This window comes from Eurytemora carolleeae, unplaced genomic scaffold (assembly GCF_000591075.1).
Source record: "Eurytemora carolleeae unplaced genomic scaffold, Eaff_2.0 scaffold1791, whole genome shotgun sequence".
NCBI classification, from domain to species: Eukaryota; Metazoa; Arthropoda; class Copepoda; order Calanoida; family Temoridae; genus Eurytemora; species Eurytemora carolleeae.
The window spans coordinates 9,784-31,029 of NW_019397675.1; the positions used below are offsets into that span (position 1 = coordinate 9,784).

The 21,246-nt window shown below is 32.9% G+C and overlaps 1 protein-coding gene across 2 annotated transcripts; it reads right to left on the reverse strand.

The window, feature by feature from the left end:
* Window positions 1-242: 242 nt before the first annotated feature.
* On the reverse strand, window positions 243-19,600 carry LOC111715445 (protein argonaute-4). Of its 2 annotated transcripts, XM_023490767.1 has the most exons (25): window positions 19,352-19,600; window positions 17,757-17,821; window positions 16,451-16,518; window positions 15,127-15,218; window positions 14,533-14,592; window positions 13,847-13,928; window positions 13,366-13,469; window positions 12,997-13,127; window positions 12,275-12,496; window positions 12,090-12,165; window positions 9,876-9,988; window positions 9,201-9,329; window positions 8,179-8,308; window positions 7,158-7,288; window positions 6,408-6,502; window positions 5,993-6,134; window positions 5,426-5,561; window positions 5,080-5,168; window positions 4,864-4,938; window positions 4,631-4,764; window positions 3,160-3,233; window positions 2,701-2,804; window positions 2,462-2,527; window positions 1,570-1,671; window positions 243-1,113 (listed from the first exon to the last, which is right to left on the reverse strand). In XM_023490767.1, exons 1-25 carry the CDS (start codon window positions 19,556-19,558, stop codon window positions 1,047-1,049), a joined length of 2,694 nt encoding a protein of 897 aa, XP_023346535.1. In that variant the 5' UTR covers window positions 19,559-19,600; the 3' UTR covers window positions 243-1,046. The 2 variants fall into 2 exon arrangements, with proteins under 2 accessions (XP_023346535.1, XP_023346536.1); XM_023490768.1 differs by lacking the exons at window positions 243-1,113; window positions 1,570-1,671 and adding an exon at window positions 2,058-2,094.
* Window positions 19,601-21,246: the final 1,646 nt, after the last annotated feature.

Genomic DNA, 21,246 nt, shown 5'->3' on the forward strand with positions numbered 1-21,246 from the left:
CCACACCTGATTTTGACCATAAATTTCAGGGGGGGCAGTGCCCCTCCCTGGGATGCCCAAGGGGGGGGGGGAGGCAAGAAATCTACTTCCCTTTCTGTGTACGCGCCTGTAATCCGGCATAATTATGTTAACAGTTGGATCATGAGGCAATCACATGACATAATTTGTGTAAGGGCTGATTACGAGTCTGAACGTGCAATTTTAAAGCCAATAATTCTCTACAAAAATTAAAAACTGTTAAATCTTTTTTAATACTTTATTTATAAATATACTCAAATGTTTAAGAGGATGATACTAACAATTGTCAAGTCTTATTAAAACTGAAAATAAAAACCAGATTAAAAACTGTTTTGTAAACAGAGCACACAAAATATGAATAAAATGGAAGTACTTAATAAACTTCCAAAACACTTTTTACAAGTAAGATGGTACTGTACAGTTGGAACAGTACTGTACAGTTGGAACACTTAGCACATTTGAGTTTAAAAAGTTATTATACTACATTTCACGTTAAATTAAAAAATAAGGCACTTAATTATAATAACTATTCTTGAGTGTTAAATATGCAAGTTTCGTATTTTTAAAATTTTTAATTTTTCTTAATTTTTTTTTGAGTCATCAAAGTAAAAATCCAAATATGTTGAATTTAAAACTGATTAATTCAATTTGTGTAATTGGAAAGCATTGTTATTCAAAACCATTTGTACTCTCAGTAAATTTGATTTTTGGTTTCAGGAAAACACTTTAAGTACATTAAGTACAGTTTGCAAAGTACTATGTACCGCGTCAATTTTCAAAGCAGAAGTACTGTGTGTACTATTTAATACTTCAAACTTTCAAAACTTTAAGTACTGTGTGTACAACCAAATTCGTTGTGTACTGCAGTAAAAGCAAAGTTATTAAGTGTACTTACTATCCAAGCAATGTACTTAGTTTACTACTCGAGTACTGTACTGTCTACAATGTCCAAGCTAAGCACTGTGTGTACTATTCATGCTATGCAATGTGATTACTATGCAAGCGATGTATTGTACTGTATGTAATGTTCAAGCAAAGTACATGACATTTTTACTGCAAGCATGAACTTGCATTGCCTTCTCCACGTTGATGTACCTGAAACAATGAAATTTTTTAATCTAAATAAAATATTGTTTTAATATTTAATAAACAGAAGAAGTAAAGAATTAACACATCGTATCAAACTATCACGGCAACCTGGGACCAAATTTAATGAATTTAAACTGCCTACCGCCGGTTCAAATTTGAATCACCAAATCAAATCCTGACTTAATCTTCAATTAATCTTTAACCTTAACCTTTAACAGAATTCCAATTTGAAACCCTAACTTAAATTCATGAAATGCAGTCCTTGATGGTCTAGTTAGCATATTAGATCTTGGTCATTGTATTCATAAAACATTCCAATTTGATACGAGTAATCAGTTTCTTTGCCTATTCTAGTCCAGTAATATTAGAAAATAAAAAAACCCAAAAAACCAGGGTTTTCTTATTTGGCATAGCATTTAAAGTAATATTTTCTTGATTTACTTTTCAGAAAAATAGAATCACCTTGAGTCATCAACATTGTTCCCTGATCCTGTTGTGGCGGTTGTTTGATCACTATACACACTTCCTTGGTCAGTATCCACATCCTTGTCTATGATGTGGTATCTAAACAAATCAATTGATGTGGTAACTGAAAAAAATAATTGATGTGGTATCTAAACAAATTAATTGATGTGGTATGTAAACAAATCAATTGTTTATGATGTGGTATCTAACCAAATAAATTGTCTATGATGTGGTTAGGTAACAATACAAATATATTGTCTATGATGTGGTACCTTAACAAATCAATGGTGTATCATGTATCTTAACAAATCAATTGTCTATAATGTGGTAAGGTAACAATACAAATATATTGTCCATGATGTGGTAACCATTCAAATCGATTGTCTATAATGTGGTATCTAAACAAATCAATTGCCTATGATGTGGTATCTAAACAAATCAATTGCCTATGATGTGGTATCAAAACAAATCAATTGCCTATGATGTGGTATCTAAACAAATCAATTGCCTATGATGTGGTATCTAAACAAATCAATTGCCTATGATGTGGTATCAATACAAATCAATTGTCTATGAAGTTGTAATTGATCAAAGCAATAATCTATGCTTTCAGGCTTTCAGGGAGGTCCTACTATCTACGATTCAATATTGATATGATATTACTAAACCAAGATTGAAGCAATGCAAGGCATTATAGATCGTAAACTGTATTACTTTTCAATATTTAAATGTTTCATGTATAGCCAATAAACAAATAAATTGTCTATGATGTGGTACCTAAACATATCAAACTAAATCAATTGTCAGTGATGGGGCGTATAGAAATGAACCACTTGTCAGGACGCACGATAAAGAAAGAAATTTGTGAACGCAAGAAAGCGAGACTAACCTTGCTCTGATGGCAACTAGATGAGCGTAGTAAGCGGGAGCAGGGATAGAAACACTTCTTGTACATCTAAAATAAATAACTTTATTCCATGTCAGTTGACATATTTTTCAAATTCAGACTTAGTTACAGTGTGAGTCAAAATATAAGTGTGATTAGAGACATCTGGAGCAAAAATGTATTTCTACTAAATAAGTTTTTAATGATTAATCTCTGATCTAAAAAATTCATGTTTTGAATACCTGGCGTATGTATGGCAGAGAGAGTAGGTCATGGTCTGCAATTCATCAGCAGTCAGCTGATTATCATCCCACAAACAACGGTAGTAGGAGGGTCGACTAGTGCCCTTATAAATAAAAAACAATAGTGGCGGCCATTTTGTTTTCAACTTGTATGTGTTACAATAAAAGTTGCACAAACAATCAAGTTTTCTGTAAAAATAAGAAAACTTCGAGAAAAAGTCATTTTATGCTTTCCTTTTTTTAGCAATTCTTCATGACCAACATGTTATAGTTTTACCACTCAAAGGATCAACCATATAAACCACGTTTTTTTACATATTCTACATTTTAAAGTTTTTAATTTTCAAATTACTCATTTGTTAATTAATGACACGTTGCAAGCCATTCCTAAGCATCTTTATAGTTAAAGATAGGCGTTGAAATAACCATCCAGAGATTTTATAAACATAAATCCTTTACCTGGATTCCTTGATGAGAACAGAGATAGAAATCATTCTCTGTTGGGTGAGTGATGTTAGAATCCACAGTGGTTCCTTAAAGGGAGTGTTCGCGAAAAATGAAAGGGGGTATAGGGTTAATGCGATAAAAAAGCGCTTTTGATCGCTACTAATCTTACTTCTATCGGTTGCGTCTATAAGGAGAAAATTGTTAAAAACGACTTGTACCAAATAACGTAGCATTCTCCCAAATTGAGAAAATTGAAAGCCACGACTTGGAACGTAAAAAACTCAATTTAATATCAAACAAATTATTTAGATATTACAACCTTTAGTAATCGATTATTTTTCGATGCATTCGCATATAGTTGATATTTTGTAATATTTTGTATTTGTTTTATATACAATGCACTTAAAACACCGATTAGTTTGTCCGCCAGGTGTCTCTGCTCTCGATGCTCTAATGATTCCACGTGGCAGAGACACCTAGCGGGAAAAATGGTTGTTTTAAGCGCATTGTATATTAAAGAAGTAAAAAATATTATGCAAAAAAAACTATATACAAATGTGGCGAAAGATAATCGATGACTATAGGTTGTAATATCTAAATGATTTGTTTGAAATTAAATTGATTTTTTTGCGGTCTAAGTCGTATGTTGCATTTTTCTCAATTTGTATGGGCGCTTAGTTATTCGGTGTGAGACGTCTTTAACAATTTTCTCCTTATAGACGCAACAGATAGAAGTAAGATTAGTAGCAATCAAAAGCGCTTTTTTATCGCATTTAGACTATACCCCCTTTCATTTTTCGCGAACACTCCCTTTAAATAAAAACAATTTTTTAAAGAAAATATGCATTTGTAAAGAGAGCCATAAAAAATCCACTTGTCAGTAGTTTTGGATCCGGACCATTTTTCTCATTTTATAAACTCTTTGTTCATAATTATTATTCCTACCATCTTCCACTCTTTTTATATAAACTCGTTATTCATTATATTTTTCTACCTAGAAGAAATACATACTTCTAAAAAATTAAATTACCGTGAGTGATGAGATATCAAAGACGACTGTACAGAGTTTTTTTTTATTTTTTATTCTTTTTTTCTAAAGTTAATTTTCCTTTGCCAAATATTTAAATAAACTATTTATGTACTGTGTTATCCACAAAAAATGAACCTTCAGGAAAATTGTACGGAATTTTCAGGACTTTAATCTTTCATTCTTATAATTCTATAATTATAACCTTGTTTCTTTCTTTGTCAAATGATTAAGAAATATCATTTGAATGCAAATGCAAGGAAGAAACCATACTTAGCCTGAAACCTTAAAGATCTTAAATGTCTTCATTCAAGTCTCATCCATTGCAAGTAACCCTGTACTTTATTAAAGGTGAAAATCCAAGTTTATTCTTCAAATTTGTATGTTTAAACAGTAGAGTTTTAATCTTTTGTGAATGATCCTGTCATTTAATAACTTATGTACTATCTCACTAACCTGCCGGTACATTACCGGACCGTCCCGACTGATCCCTTGGATTGGCGCAGAACAGCCGTGTGTGATGCCTCTTCTGTACAACAATGAAGGTGATGCCGGGCCGGTAATCCGTCTCCAGGGATACACAAGCTTTCCTTTTTAACAAAAAATATTTATCTTAATATTTTTTTGTTTATATTTAAAAAATTAATATTTCAAAATTTTTTTTAATTTATAATTCATTTTTTTGCTACCTAATGGCAAGCAGTTCGTTTTGAAGTACAGAAGCAAATTGACCCTCTGAAACACCATCACGGTACATCACAATCCTTAAACATTGATGTTATCAAAAAAATGGCTCCGAGCTACATGTTGTCCCATTTCTACATCATTCTATAACCAAAACTTAAGTACTATAGCAAAAAGGGGAGGGGGGGGGGGGGAGCCTAATTTTGTTAAATAAATCTGACCTATGAGGTTTGAATCCAGTCTTGACATAGAAGTTGACCAAGGACTCTTTAACCATCTCATACAAAGCATTGATCACGTCCATCCTTGCCTTAACAAAAGCTAAATCAAGAAAAAAATTTTAACAGTACACTCTTTTTTAACATGATTGGCAACCTATTTGTTAAAATTCATGATTTCCCTAAAATTTTAAGCCATTTGAGATTTTTATGTAGAAATTTGATGATTTATAAAATGAATATATTTATGAAGTTTTAGGCCACATTAAGCTGTGAAAAACTTTATTATTTAGTCAAAAGACAATTGTGTGAGCAATCTGACGTCGGACACCTTTTACATAGTACACACCATTTGTATCCTGACTACAGCACTGTACAATGATGGATGAGCATCAACTGAGGCAACAAGAGCAGCAATGCTTGGCTTCTTTGTGTCTCCAGCTGGGGGATGGGTCACAGTAGCTCCAAGGAACATCAGAGGCTCACTTAATCAATAAATCAATTAATCACTTAATCAATTAATCAACCAGTTAATCAATCAACCACCGACCATTTGATTAATCAATCATTAACTTAATCAATTGTTTTATAAGATCAGTGATTAACACTTTACTAAAACACAATATTTCATCATTTTTTTTAATGGTTAAAGTTCTTTCTGAAATAGATGACTTTAATATTTTTTATTTTGTTTATCATTATCATTTAACAAACTGTTCTTATCAATCTTATCATAACAAGATCTATTCAAAAATACCTAATCAAAGCAGTGTTTAATTCAAAGAGGTAAAAAGTATAAATGATCATTTTGATGATGATCAAACGAAGATTTCAAGGCCCGGTTGTGAATCAGACTTGCCCCTTCATTAATGGAGGTTAGCTTTAAATTACTTCTACAGTCCCTTTAATTTCTAACCTGAATATCCTGATCCTGTTCTCTGGAACTAGGATGGTGTTTATCCCCCCCAGCTTAGCGTTGATCTTCAAGCATAGGTTCGACAACATCTGGGCAGTTGTCCGGGTCACATTCTTGGACTTGATACACTGGGTTGCAATTCCTAGATTAAATTGTAATAGATAATTACAAGAACTGAAAATCTAAATTTCTTCAAAATTTAAGTGTTTAAGTGTACTGTCGTTTCGTGAAGAGTGGTGTAAACAGAACTGGCAGCACTGAAACTGCAGTACATTTTATTTCTGAACGACACACATATATTCCTTTCAAAATTTTCAACAATTAACATACAGATCGGACAAAAAATATTAAAACAGATATCATAAAACTGATTTTTTAATTTCAAATTATATAACTAAAGCTATTTACTAAATACCTAAAACACTGTCCCCCATTCTCTTGACTTCAGCATAGACGGGAGTTTTCCCAGGGAGTACAACAACAATCAGCTGCAACTCAGGGAACTCTTTCCTGAAGTACAGTACATAATAATTAGACCGGGTTTTTTCCAGGGAGAACAACTACAATCAGCTGCAACTCAGCTCAATTGATGTGAGGTATCTCTTTGCTCAAAATAAATAAAATAAATGCACAAAGGCAGTACAACAAGTATACGCTGGATTTCATTAATACATAATCTATATATATACTTTGCTTGCTTGTTTTTCTGTTTGTTTGTTTGTATCTGATAAAAATCAAAACAGCTGAACCAAACTGGCCCAGATTTTGTGTGGGACATCACATGAACTGAGAGAAGGTTTATGTAAAATCAAAATTGGAAAAAATTCCTGGACATTTTTTTTAAATGCGCCAATTCGAAAAGAAATCTTCCAAAATTTGAAAATGATTATAAATTGCAGACAGAGCAACAGTTAAAAGTTAAAATTATTCACAGGAAAGGAGATGGGAAGCGCCCTAAAAGCCTAGTATTAATAGTTCCAGAACAAAAGGATGGATTTATGAAAACTCATACCTGCAAAAGCACATAAAAAGCACAGTAAACAATAACTGCAGATACCAAAAGAAAATTGATAACATTTAATCATGTTGTGTTTCTAAAAATCTTTTAAGAAAAATGTCTGAAGTAGAAATCAATTAAATTATTAGATATTTGAGTATGACTTACTTAAGGAAGTTGAACATGGGCATAACACTGGTAGCATCATGAATATATTTACAGAAGCAGGGTTCTCTGATTATCCTCATTCCCAGGTCGCTGGAGATCTGGCTTAGACGGTCAACAAACAGCTTCAGATCCTTTCATAATATGTAACTTTTCATTATGTAATATTTAGGGTCTAAGAGGTTTAAATTTAGCTTCTACTTAAAATTGTGCAACACAAACTGCTGCAAAATGAATATTCATGATGTTTTTTAACAATTAAACCTCTTAATTCTTAACAGTTTTCTTTAAAAATTAAGCAACTCATTTAAGTAAGGAAAATGCTGTAAAATAAGTGGCAACTTACCCAATCCATGCTTGGCAATCTACCTAAATAGGGTTTATGGCAATCTACTCTACCTGGGATTTATGGCCAACTACCCTACCTGGGGTTTATGGGAATCTACCCAACCGTCCATTTGGGGTTTGTGGGAATCTAAACTACCCGGGGTTTATGACAATCTACTCTATCTGGGGTTAATGGGAATCTACTCTACCCATGGGGTTATTGGGATTCTACCGTACCTGGGGGTTAATGAAGTTCTACTCTTCCTCAGGTTTATGGGAATCTACCTACCTGGGGTTAATGGAAATTTACCCATCCATAGTTTATGGCAATTTACCCTACTTGAGGTTTACAGCAATCTGCTCTATTTGAGGTTTATGACAATCTACTCTATATAGGGTTTATGGCAATCAACTTTACCTGAGTTCATGTCAATCTACCCTATCTGAACTTTATGGCAATTTACCCTATCTGAAGTTTATGGCAATTAACCTTATCTGAAGTTTAACAATTTACCCTACCTGGGGTTTATGGCAATTAACCTTATCTGAAGTTTAACAATTTACCCTATCTGGGGTTTATGGCAATTAACCTTATCTGAAGTTTAACAATTTACCCAATCTGAAGTTTGTGGCAATTAACCTTATCTGAAGTTTATGCCAATTTACCCTATCTGGGGTTTATGGCAATCTACCGTACCTGGGGTTTGACTGACTGCTGAGGTGTAAAGCAGGCAATTGCCCAATGTTTAATTGTCATCCCTTCATAGAACTGTTTTCCTCGCATGTCCCAAACTCCTTGACTGGGCACTGTGAATGTTCTGGCACTCCTTAAACATAGAGAACATGAAGGTATTGTTTACCGATTTCAAACCATGTTCTAGTTTCCCATGTTCATTAGGCCTTCTATTGCCCAGCCCTCCGTAACCAAATCAAGAGCTTTAGTGATTAGCCTTAAGTCTAAGTCCCCTTTACAGTCCCTTTCAACATATAAAAAATATGGAGATTGTTTAACATTTTAAAACTATGTTCTGGTACCCCTTAAACATACATGTTCTGGTACTGCTTAAACATAGAGAACATGAAGGAATTGTTCACTAATTTAAAACTATGTTATGGTACTCCTTAAACATAAAGAACATGAAGGAATTGTTCACTAATTTAAAACTATGTTCTGGTACTCCTTTAACATAAAGAACATGAAGGAATTGTTCACTAATTTAAAACTATGTTCTGGTACTCCCTTAACATAAAGAACATGAAGGAATTGTTCACTAATTTAAAACTATGTTCTGGTACTCCTTAAACATAAAGAACATGAAGGAATTGTTCACTAATTTAAAACTATGTTCTGGTACTCCTTAAACATAAAGAATATGAAGGAATTGTTGACTAATTTAAAACTATGTTCCATGGTACTCCTTAAACATAAAGAACATGAAGGAATTGTTCACTAATTTAAAACTATGTTCTGGTACTCCTTAAACATAAAGAACATGAAGGAATTGTTCACTAATTTAAAACTATGTTCTGGTACTCCTTAAACATGGTGGTGAACCTATCTTTATGATTTACTAAATTTCAATTTTCAATACTTTTTTTCGCTTAAACTTGATGAACCATTCAGAGATAAGGAATTGTTTAATAGTCTCTTCTTAACTTTATTGTACTTTACTTAACAGTTCCTTAAATAAAACAAAAAATAATTGTATTATTCTATACCTGGAACCATATTCCAGTTTAGGAGGGTTCAGAACCCTACCCTGGGTTTCCATCATTCTTTGGGATACATCCAGACCAAACTTCTTCACATAGGGATCATTGTTGAAATCAGCTTTGGTGATTAGATTCCTAAAACAGGGATTGGTTTAGGGATCATTGTTAAAACCACCTTTGGTTATTAGGTTCCTTGATAGGGATTAGCTTAGGGATCATTGTTGAAGTCAGTTTTGTTTATTGGGTTCCTAAATAGGGATTATTTTAGGGATCAGTATTGAAGTCATGTTTGGTTATTAGGTTCCTAAATAGGGATTAGTTTAGGGATCATTGTTGAAGTCAGCTTTGGTGATTAGGTTCAAATAGGGATTAGTTTAGGGATCAGTATTGAAGTCAGCTTTGATTATCAGGTTCCTAAATAGGGATTATTTTAGGGATCCGTATTGAAGTCAGATTAGGTTGTTAGGTTCCTAAATAGGGATTAGTTTAGGGATCATTAATCATTGGATGAATTAAGTTATTGTAGTAAGAGTTTCAGATATTCAACTTTATTTAGAATAGTAAGGAAATAAGGTTCCCCACTGAAATATGTTATATCTATTTAATGTTAATGTCACTGGAAGATGCTGTCATCATTGAAAAATGAAAAATATAGTATTAAATAATGTAAAAAATAAAAACCTAATTTCTCTCTCTCTATCTGGAGCAGATCTAGCGGTTGCCTTGATCATAGTTGAGGTCTGTAGGTCGGTCAACTTCTTCAAACATCTCTGCCCAGCTACTATACGACATACCTAGATAACAACAGAGTCAAAACTAAAGAATCAAAAAGTTTCTGTGCTTAAATTTTAAGTTTCAGCTTAAATACCGCTGGTGACTTAAATTAAGTCTTAACTTAAAGATACAGCTTAAATATTTAACACAGCGAATTCGACAAGGTAAATATTTAAACCAGTGAAATCTCCGCAGTTCATTATTTATCCAAACTAAAGTAAATTGCTAGATTGAAATCTTATGTTTAAATTTCTTATTAAAGCTCTATTAAGAACAAAAGTCTGGAGTACCTACAGTATATGCTTGACTTAGTGCATTTTATGTAAAACAATGTTAACAACCGACTTTTATTTGGACAATTTCTCATTGACAGAGAATTTATATTTTTTGGCTTTCACCTGGTAAAAACTAATGTCTAGTATATCTGTAGTAAATACCCTACTCCAGAACGGTTTCTCTAACATGTATCTATCCAGGTACAGTTCAGTTTCACTTAGATATCAATGATAAAACCCAGATACAACCTTTTTAGCTATCCATATCAATTCTGTTCACACTTGTTGCTTCATTGTTCCAAGAAGTCTGTGGCATTTAACAAGGGTTCCTTGATTCTCGCCACTGCTACCACTTATGTAGTAAATACCCTACTCCAGAGTGGTTTCTCTAGGAACAGTTCAGTTTCACTTTGCTATCAATGTTTAAACAAAGATAAAATCTCGTTAGCAATCGATATCAATCAGAAGCTCGTAACTATCTATGCCAAAGGGCACTATCCTTAATCTGTTTTTCAAAACAGAGATGAGATTTTAAAAACCTGTAAAACCTGGCTTTTGTGTCTGCTTAGACCCAAGTAAAGCTCAAGCCTAGACCAGGGTTTTGGATGGCCTTGAAATCAGTAAAAACCAACCACCTTGGCTGTTTTTCTCTTCAAGACTTGGGTCTTAGGCAGCTGATGATTGTAATTTTTAAAAAACTTTTTTAATCGTACATTTAAAATCTTGGGAATTATCTGTAGTGTCAGATTTGATCAAAGGTATGAAATAAACATACTATACAAATAATGTATCTATTTAAAGTTTGAATTTTCAAAATTTACATCTCCTTGTCAAAGCTGATCTTCCAGCAATCTGTCTACTAAAGAGATAAAGCTTTCTAAGCAGTCTCTAATTGGTCGAATCAGAGCCAATCCTAACTTGGGTTCTATCTGAGCCCAACTCTGGGTTTCACTCGGGTTTAAGCTTTTTAAATCTCATCTCTGGGAACCACACAGATACAATCTCATTATCTATCAAGGCCACTACCACTGAGCGCAATTGTTAGCTATGGATATCAATCAGAAGCAACTATCAATTCCAAATCAAAGTGGACGATCCTCAACCTGTTTATTTACACAGGTAACCACATGGATACAATCTCATGATCTATCAACACCACTACCACTGAGCGTGATCTTGTTAGCTATTGATATCAATTGGAAGCTCGTAACTATCCATCCCAAATCAAACAGGACAATCCTTAACCTGTTAAATAAAACAGAAAACAATTACATTCTCGCAGTTAACAGTACAGACTTTCTATATCAACACAGGCATATTTCTTTAGTTTAGATTAGAACTGGGTCTTTAACAGCGTAATTACAAGTTATGCGCAGTTATATATAACGTAGTTAAGCAATCACAATATGGGCATGACGGAGTTATATATTTCTATGTACATTAAATGGGTTTAATGTATGTATTTTTTAGATTTCGATTAGCGAGAATAGATATAACATAGTTAAACTGTCTTCGCACATGTTTACAGTGTAATTTAAGTTGAATGTACGTAATTAGAAGATTAACATGGATAGATATAAACGTAGTTAATATAGTCACAATGCCACAATGCATGCCTTAATTATGTTTCTTAGCTCATGTTTATCTAGGTATGCTCAGGTTAACAAATATAGGGATTGCTACAATATTTGCTACAAATCTACAGATTATTATTTTCAGAAGGGGTTTAAATGTTCAGCATTTTTATCTTTATGCAGCATTGGTTTTCGCAAATTAAATCAAAACGGGGCAAAAAAATGCTTTTCTGATCTAGATGATTTACATAATTATTATAAAAATGGCTGACCTCCATGGGTAGATAGGTATGCTTGTGCTCCTGTCCAACCTGGAGACAGGGTAGACCTGGATATCTTAGTTTCATCCTGAACAAATCATAATTAAAAGAAAAGTAAAAAATAGCATTTATTTAATTTTCTTTAATTTGATTTATTTTTTACTTTAATTTCATTTAATTGAACATTTTAATTGTACCTGTATTTGTCCATGAAGAACTTTGACACAGTACACTCCACAGTTTGACCGTTCTCCAGCTGAAGCGGAAAGCATTGCATCTGCGCACTTCGTCGCGTAAGATTGCAAACGCGGTATTTGCGCGCAATCTGAGAATGGGTGATCTCCACCTTCAGTCCTTTCAACTCTTTGGCAAGCCTAGAGCGCTGGGTGTCGTTGAGTTGAACACCAGATTCAAGATTTCTAAATAAAAAAATATTAAGGTTAAGAAATAAAGAACACTGAATAGGAGTCTATAACATTTTTAAATGAAATTAAAAAGTTTAATTTTTCTTAAAAGGTTGTCATTGTAAGGAACAAAAGTAGCAAGAAGAATATTGTAGCACATAATAGATTTTCTAAAAATTAGATAAGTTTAACAATCTTGTAATGTTTGCAATACGCGACCATTCAGGGACTACAAGAGTAATTTTAGTAACCCTTCATGCAAAGATAGCATATCCGATTCACAAAGAATAAGGATAACCTTAAAACCTTTATGTGATCAACATTAAAACCACAATGAAACAGGATCAGTTTTTCAAAATTACTAACATTGATATCTAATTCATATTAAACCTGACAAGCATTTAAGGGTACCAATGTGAATCAGACATTTGTTATCTTTGCATAGAGTGTCATTTTCAACAGTTAAATCTAATAAAAGAGACATCTATGATAAAAATTCCAAACTAAGTGTTGACCTGAGATCTAGCAACTCTGAAGCAAACTCCACAACTGATTGTCCTTTGTAGAAAGCTGTTGCAGAGACATCTATGTTAAGCGTCATCTTCCAGTGTGAAGGCCGAACAGATTGGTGAAAACCAAACCAAACCTAAATAATTATGTTCAGGTGTTAAACTGGGGGTTTTCAGTGTTTTACTAGAAGTTTATAAGTCATATTTACATGCACTGTAAGTTTAAGACCATAAAAAATTATTATCTAGTTATTTTCATTTATTTACTTAACTGCAATGTGAAGTGAATATATCTAAACAAGAAAAGATGGGTTTCTGGAGGTATTTAAAATTTAAAAAAAATTTAAAATCCTACAATTTGATCTCAATTTTTACCTCTCTACCCCCTCCAAGGGGGTGGAAATAGTTGGTAGGCGGGGAAAAGAACGAACGCCCTACGGGAGTATACAGCATACTAGGTAGGTGTCGCATAACAACATCTGAAATTATTTAATAAATGAAAAAATATCAAATCTAAAACTAAAACTATATCACATATATACATAAAGTCGAAATCTCTGTTTGATTCATAACTCATAAACCCCTGGACCAATTTGACTCAAAATTTGATTGGGGAACTCAGGAGAGCCACCAAAATGTTCTTAGCTTAGTTTTGAGAGTCTAAGTTGAGTGAATCGACTTTACTGGCACGAATTTAGTTTCCAGGTAAAATCAACTCGGTGGGGGTAAACGGTGCTAGTAACTATTATGAGTAACCTGGGAAATGATAGGTTCCCAAGCTAGTATCAAAATATTGTGAATGAACTATGGCATTAACCAGGAAAATTTGTTTAAAAGTTTCTAAGATGAAAATCACCTAAAGCAAAAGCAGCATCTTCCGGCACTTCTCGAAGACGACCTTCAATACTAGACAGCAGATCATACAAGGAGATCTTTTGCTGAAAATAACATAATTATTTATCAGCTCTCCTTTCCTTAAAGGGAGTGACCGGCTATGATAGGTAGTTAAACTGAGTATGCAGTGTTCTGGAAAACTTCTTTCTGATTCATTTGAGACATATAAAACTTTGTAAAGATCTGTAAATCCTGAGTTTGAGCGCAAATTCGATGTTCAAAACTTCTACTTTGGGGGTGGATACGTTTTCAGAATTAGTTTTTTTAAATTATTAAATAAGAACAACGAAAAATAAAGTAAAAATTAAACAGAAATTTGCCAATAAATCAATGCTAAAATCGATTCAAATTCTTCAAATGTCGTCTTTTCAAAAATAATTCTAGAAAATCTAATAATTGAACAAGATTACTTACTTTTGATAAGATAAATTTTTATTTTCTCAACATGTTCCAATACATGACATCCGTAATTTATTGTAGAATTTTTTTACATTTTATGTCGTCGTTATTTAATAATTTTAAAAAATCTAATTCTGAAAACGTATCCAGCCTCAAAGTAGGAGTAACGACATGCGTTATTGCCCTTTAAAGCTTTAAAAAAGTGGTTAATTGAAAATCGTCCTCGGGATTAATGTTAATGAAATTTACCTCATAAGAGACCATGACCATAAAAGATCTCTCCCTCCCATCATGCGCTGCTAGGGTTACCTAGAAATTAACAAAATAAAATTGTCGAATATTTTTTAAACAAACAACAAAACACCCCCAAAAATTTTCAGGCTTCTATTTTTTTTGTAGAACCTCACATGATAAGGAAAGACTATATTCAGAATTTAAAGATTTTACACCTAAACAAAATGAGGAACTATTTAGTTTAATAAAAAAGTTTAAAAGCATATTAGGCAAAAGGGAGGTCCGTTCTGTTGTTCAGCTACATTTTAAAGCTTAAATTACCAATGGGAAAAAGAAAGAATAGCTTAGAGTACTGATAGAAAAACAAGACAGTTATTCTTACATTTTTAAATCTGCCGGAGATTTAAAAATGAGGAAATAACTATGTTTCAAAATTCAGTACCGCCAAAATTTGTTTTACTAAACAATTTTGAAAAGTTCTAGGAAGCTCGATATAGCCTGGGGACATAAAAATTTGATTGTAAGTTAAATAATGATAATGATAAGGATAATGATAATGATAATACCAATAACAATAACAACAATAAGATTAAAAATGTTATACTTTACCTGGAGTTCAAGATTCTCCTTATCCTCTACACTTGGTATAGGTTCAATAGTATACAGGCTCTCTCTACCATCATATACAGGGAGAATAGGACCTAAATACAGGGATTAAAGGGACTATACACTATATACAGGGAGAAGAGGACCTAAATACAGTGATTAAAGGGGTGTACACTATTTACAGGGAGAATAGGACCTTAATACAGGGATTAAAGGAGTGTACACTATATAAAGGGAGAATAGGACCTAAATACAGTGATTAAAGGGGTGTACACAATATACAGGGAGAATAGGACCTAAATACAGTGATTAAAGGAGTGTACACTATATACAGGGAGAATAGGACCTAAACACAGGGAGTAAAGGGGTGTACACTATATACAGGGAGAATAGGACCTAAATACAGGGATTAAAAGGAACTCTGCACTATATACAGGGAGAATAGGACCTAAATACAGGGATTAAATGGACTCTACACTATATACAGGGAGAATAGGACCTAAATACAGGGATTAAAGGGACTGTACACTATAAACACGGAGTATAGGACCTAGATACAGGGATTAAAGGGACTCTACACTATATACAGGGAGAATAGGACCTAAATACAGGGAGTGAAGGGGTGTACACTATAAACAGGGAGAATAGGACCTTAATACAGGGATTAAAGAGACTGTACACTATATACAGGGAGAATATGACCTAAATACAGGGATTAAAGGGGTGTACACTATATACAGGGAGAATAGGACCTAAATACAGGAATTAAAAGGAACTCTACACTATATACAGGGAGAATAGGACCTAAATACAGAAATTAAATGGACTCTACACTATATACAGGGAGAATAGGACCTAAATACAGGGAGTGAAGGGGTGTACACTATATACAGGGAGAATAGGACCTTAATACAGGGATTAAAGAGACTGTACACTATATACAGGGAGAATAGGACCTAAATACAGGGATTAAAGGGACTCTACACTATAACAGTGAGAATAGTACCTAGATACAGGGATTAAAGGGGTGTACACTATATACAGGGAGAATAAGACCTAATTACAGGGATTAAAGGGACTCTACACTATATAAAGGGAGAATAGGACCTAAATACAGGGATTAAAGGGACTGTACACTATAAACAGGGAGTATAGGACCTAAACACAGAGATTAAAGGGACTCTACACTATATACAGGGATAATAGGACCTAAATATGAAGGAACTATATACTTTATTTAATGGTGAAATCATGAGAACAAAAAAAGAACATCACTTAAATGATCTGATATTCCACTTAAAAATATTATTAGAATAAATAATTCTACCCATTGAAGTTCTCCATATGGCTGTATAAGCATCCACCATAGTTTTTACAATTTCACGATTCACACGTCTAGTTTACCAAACCAAACTTTAATCACCATTTTGAATTTTTGATTTCCAAACATTCTCATTTTTAACAATAATTTTTTTAAATTATTAATATGTGTTATAACTATGTCCTTTTTTAAAATCATAATATGTTATAACAAGTTTCTTTTTAAAATCATAATATGTGTTATAACAAGGTCCTTTTTTAAAATCATAATGTGTTATAACAAGTTTCTTTTTAAAATCATAATATGTGTTAAAACAAGGTTCTTTTTTTAAATCATAATGTGTTATAACAAGGTTCTTTTTTTAAATCATGTGTTATAACAAGGTCCTTTTTTTTAAAATCATAATGTGTTATAACAAGGTGCTTTTTTAAAATCATAATATGTGTTAAAACAAGGTCCTTTCTTTAAATCTGAGTATGTGTTATAACAAGGTCTTTTTTTCAATCATAATATGTGTTATAACAAGGTCCTTTTTTAAAATCATAATGTGTTATAACAAGGTCCTTTTTTAAAATCATAATGTGTTATAAAATGTCCTTTCTTTAAATCTGAGTATGTGTTATAACAAGGTCTTTTTTTCAATCATAATATGTGTTATAACAAGGTCTTTTTTTCAATCATAATATGTGTTATAACAAGGTCCTTTTTTCAATCATAATATGTTTTATAACAAGGTCCTTTTTTAAATCATAATATGTGTCATAACAAGGTCCTTTTTTCAATCATAATATGTGTTATAACAAGGTCCTTTATTAAAATCATAATATGTGTTATAACAAGGTCCTTTTTTAAAATCATTATGTGTTTTAACAAGATTCTTTTTAAAATCATGATGTGTGTTATAACAAGGTTCTTTTTAAAATCATGATGTGTGTTATAAAAAGGTTCTTTTTAAAATAAAAGTATGTGTTATAACAAGGTCCTTTATTAAATCATAATATGTGTTATAACAAGGTCCTTTTTTAAATCATAATATGTGTTATAACAAGGTCCTTTTTTTAAAATCATAATGTGTTTTAACAAGATTCTTTTTAAAATCATGATGTGTGTTTTAACAAGGTTCTTTTTAAAATCATGATGTGTGTTATAACAAGGTCCTTTTTTAAATCATAGTATGTATTATACCATGGTCCTTTTTTCAATCATAATAATGGGAGGGGGGGGGGGGGGGACAAAAAATATACGCCTATGGAGTTGCAATGAACTAAAATTCAATTTTTCTTAAATTCTTTTTTCAAAAAGTTTGATTTTCCTTGGACATCCACCAGGTGTAATGTTGACGTTGTACTGGTATATGTACCCGGGTTTAACAGATACCTAGAATATGTACAGTGTACTGGTATATGTACCCAGGTTTAACATATACCTAGAATATGAACAGTTGTACTGATAGATGTACCCAGGTTTAACAGATACCTAGAATATGTACAGTTGTACTGGAATATGTACACAGGTTTCACAGATACCTAGAATATGTTCAGTGTACTGGTATATGTACCCAGGCTTCAAAGATACCTAGAATATGTACAGTGTACTGGTATATGTACCCAGGTTTAACAGATACCTAGAATATGTACAGTTGTACTGGTATATGTACCCAGGTTTCACAGATACCTAGAATATGTACAGTGTACTGGTATATGTACCCAGGTTTAACAGATACCTAGAATATGTACAGTTGTACTGGTATATGTACCCAGGTTTCACAGATACCTAGAATATGTACAGTTGTACTGGTATATGTACCCAGGTTTCACAGATACCTAGAATATGTACAGTTGTACTGGTATATGTACCCAGGTTTCACAGATACCTAGAATATGTACAGTTGTACTGGTATATGTACCCAGGTTTCACAGATACCTAGAATATGTACAGTTGTACTGGTATATGTACCCAGGTTTCACAGATACCTAGAATATGTACAGTTGTACTGGTATATGTACCCAGGTTTAACAGATACCTAGAATATGTACAGTTGTACTGGTATATGTACCCAGGTTTAACAGATATTTAGAATAAGTACAATTGTACTGTTATATGCACTGATATATGTACCCAGGTTTAACAGATACCTAGAATATGTACAGTTGTACTGGTATATGTAGTTTGTAACCCAGGTTTAACAGAAACCTAAAATCCAACACCTTTAAATGATTTGTTCTGATAAAAAGGTTTTTACCTCTTATTGATTGACTTTAAACCCAAAGATTTCTTACTTCAAATAATTTGCACTGAAAAATTAACCCCACCTCTAAATGTTTTGCTCTGAAAAATAACCCCATCTCTAAATGTTTTGCTTTGAAAAATTATCCCATCTCTAAATGTTTTGCTCTAAAATTATCCCATCTCTAAATGTTTTGCTCTAAAATTATCCTAACTCTAAATGATTTGATCTAAAATTATCCTAATTCTAAATGATTTGCTCTGAACTTAAAACACCTCTAATTGATTTGCTCTGAACTTATTCTACCTCTAAATGTTTTGCTCTGAACCTATCCTACTTCTAAATGATTTGCTCTAAACCTATCCTACTTCTAAATGTTTTGCTCTGAAATTATCCTACTCCTAAATGATTTGCGCTGAACCTTTCCTAACTTTAAATGATTTGCTCTAAAATTATCCTAATGCTAAATGATTTGCTCTGAACTTATTCTACCTCTAAATGATTTGCTCTGAACTTATTCTACCTCTAAATGATTTGCTCCAAAATTATCCTACTTCTAAATGATTTGCTCTAAAATCATCCTAATTCTAATCGATTTGCTCTGAAGTTAAATCCTACCTCTAAATGATTTGCTCTGAACTTATTCTACCTCTAAATGATTTTCTCTAAAATTAACCTACCTCTAAATGATTTGCTCTGAGAGAAATGGGTTTACCCTCCTGCCCTAGCGCAGGCCTGCGTTGGGCATGAAACTTCCGTTTAGTGGGCGGGGAGGCTGGTCTGGAGGGAGGAGAGTTAGAACACTCCCTTGAGTCCGGGGGAGTATAATCTGTTATAATAGATTCTGTGAAAATATTCAGCTCCGTTATGTTTATCTCAGTTTTCATTGTGTTGAAGTAAATATTTTCTATTCTGAAATTATCTCATATTAATCTTTACGTAATCGCAATTTACGACCAAGCTCAGGTAAACGGCGGGAGTAAATATGAGTACCCTGCGCAACCCTGGGTTCCAATGTTATAATGAGCACCATAAACATATGTATGGAGAATCATCATAAAATGACCATTAGCAACACTATGGATTGGAGACATTATGAAATGCTATGGATGAAATTGAATAAAATTTATGAGTGAAAAGCCGGTTTTCGTATTTTTATTTTAACCCCCCTCCCTCTAAACCAGTTGCGGCATGGGCCCATGATAGCTAATGTATTAAATTATTTGTATGCAATTTGTAAATCTAACCTAAGTCAGGTTACAACTTTATAACTGAAGGCCGTTCTAATAAAGGATTTACACCAGTGTAAACTGTCATTTACACTGGTGTTTACCTAGGATCGGATTTAATAGTCATGAATTACACTGGTTCAAACAACAACAACGTACAGTTTACACTGGGTAGATTTACACCAGTGTCAAGAAATGAAAACACTGGGTCCACCCTGTGTTTTCTGACTTACCCAGGGTAAACAGAGTATTTACACCAGGGTAACATAAGGATGATTAATAAAACCGTGAGTATGGCGACACTGGTGTAAATTCAGCTGACCCAGGGTTCAGGAATGATTATTAAATCCGTGCTTAGGTTACACCAAGGGACACAAATACACCAGTGTAAATATACCCTTAGGGTTTACACCAGTGTATTGCATTTCTTTATTAGAACGGCCTTAAGTAGTATTAAAAGTGGTGTAATTTGCTTAACTTTAAATTTAACTCATTTTATCTAACAATAGGAATCAGAACATAAAGAGAATTTGATTATAATCGTATAAAATAGAAATCATAATTATCACTTTTTTCACGTATTTATCATAATTTTTGTTACTACGTGGTTACGGAAGTGTACAATGTTATGGCACGAAACAAGTATAAAGGAAGGTTTCTTCTATAATACCTTTATACTTTGTTATGTAATTGTGTAAAGTATAAATTTTTTAAGTACAACTGTACTGTGTAGGTGTTACAGAATTCACAGAACGTACAGTATACAACTGTAATGTGTAGGTGTTACTGAATTCACTGATTGAACGTACAGTATATTAATGAAATAAGGAAATAAAATATTTGTGTTTACATTTTAAATTAAGTTAAAGTAAACATAAGAGAAAAACACAGAAATTATTTTTTAATTTTATAGACACTTAAAACAACATAATTCATATAATATGAATTAATTCATGGGTCGGGTGTTAAAAACTATAATTAATTAAAACCAGGTTAATTGCTGGCTTGGTGTAAGATGGCTCAAAACTAACCAATATATCACAGCAAACGGGGGGAGGGGGGGGGTGATATGAGTTGTACTGGTATATGTACCCAGGTTTCACAGATACCTAGAATATGAACAGTTGTACTGGTATATGTACCCAGGTTTAACAGATACCTAGANCCCCCAGGATTCTAGGGGGGGGGTAAATAACCCCAATAACCCCCCTTATGGCCGCCACTGCTCCAATTAACAATTAAACTTCTTCAATCTTATCAAGTTTTCGAAATGTAAGAAAGTCCCGGGAAAAAAAGTTTCTGGAAAAAAAAACCTGGAAATAAAAACTTTGGAAAAAAGTCCGAAT

What these genes read in the sequence shown, in the direction of transcription:
- LOC111715445 (XM_023490767.1), bottom strand. Translation starts at nt 19,558, where the DNA reads ATGAAAACTGAGATAAACATAACGGAGCTGAATATTTTCACAGAATCT. An exon ending in CTGTAGTCAGGATACAAATG is followed by an intron (nt 5,169 to 5,425) that starts GTGTGTACTATG and finishes GCTTTTGTTAAG; the next exon opens with GCAAGGATGGACGTGATCAA. An exon ending in CTCTGCCATACATACGCCAG is followed by an intron (nt 2,528 to 2,700) that starts GTATTCAAAACA and finishes TATTTATTTTAG; the next exon opens with ATGTACAAGAAGTGTTTCTA.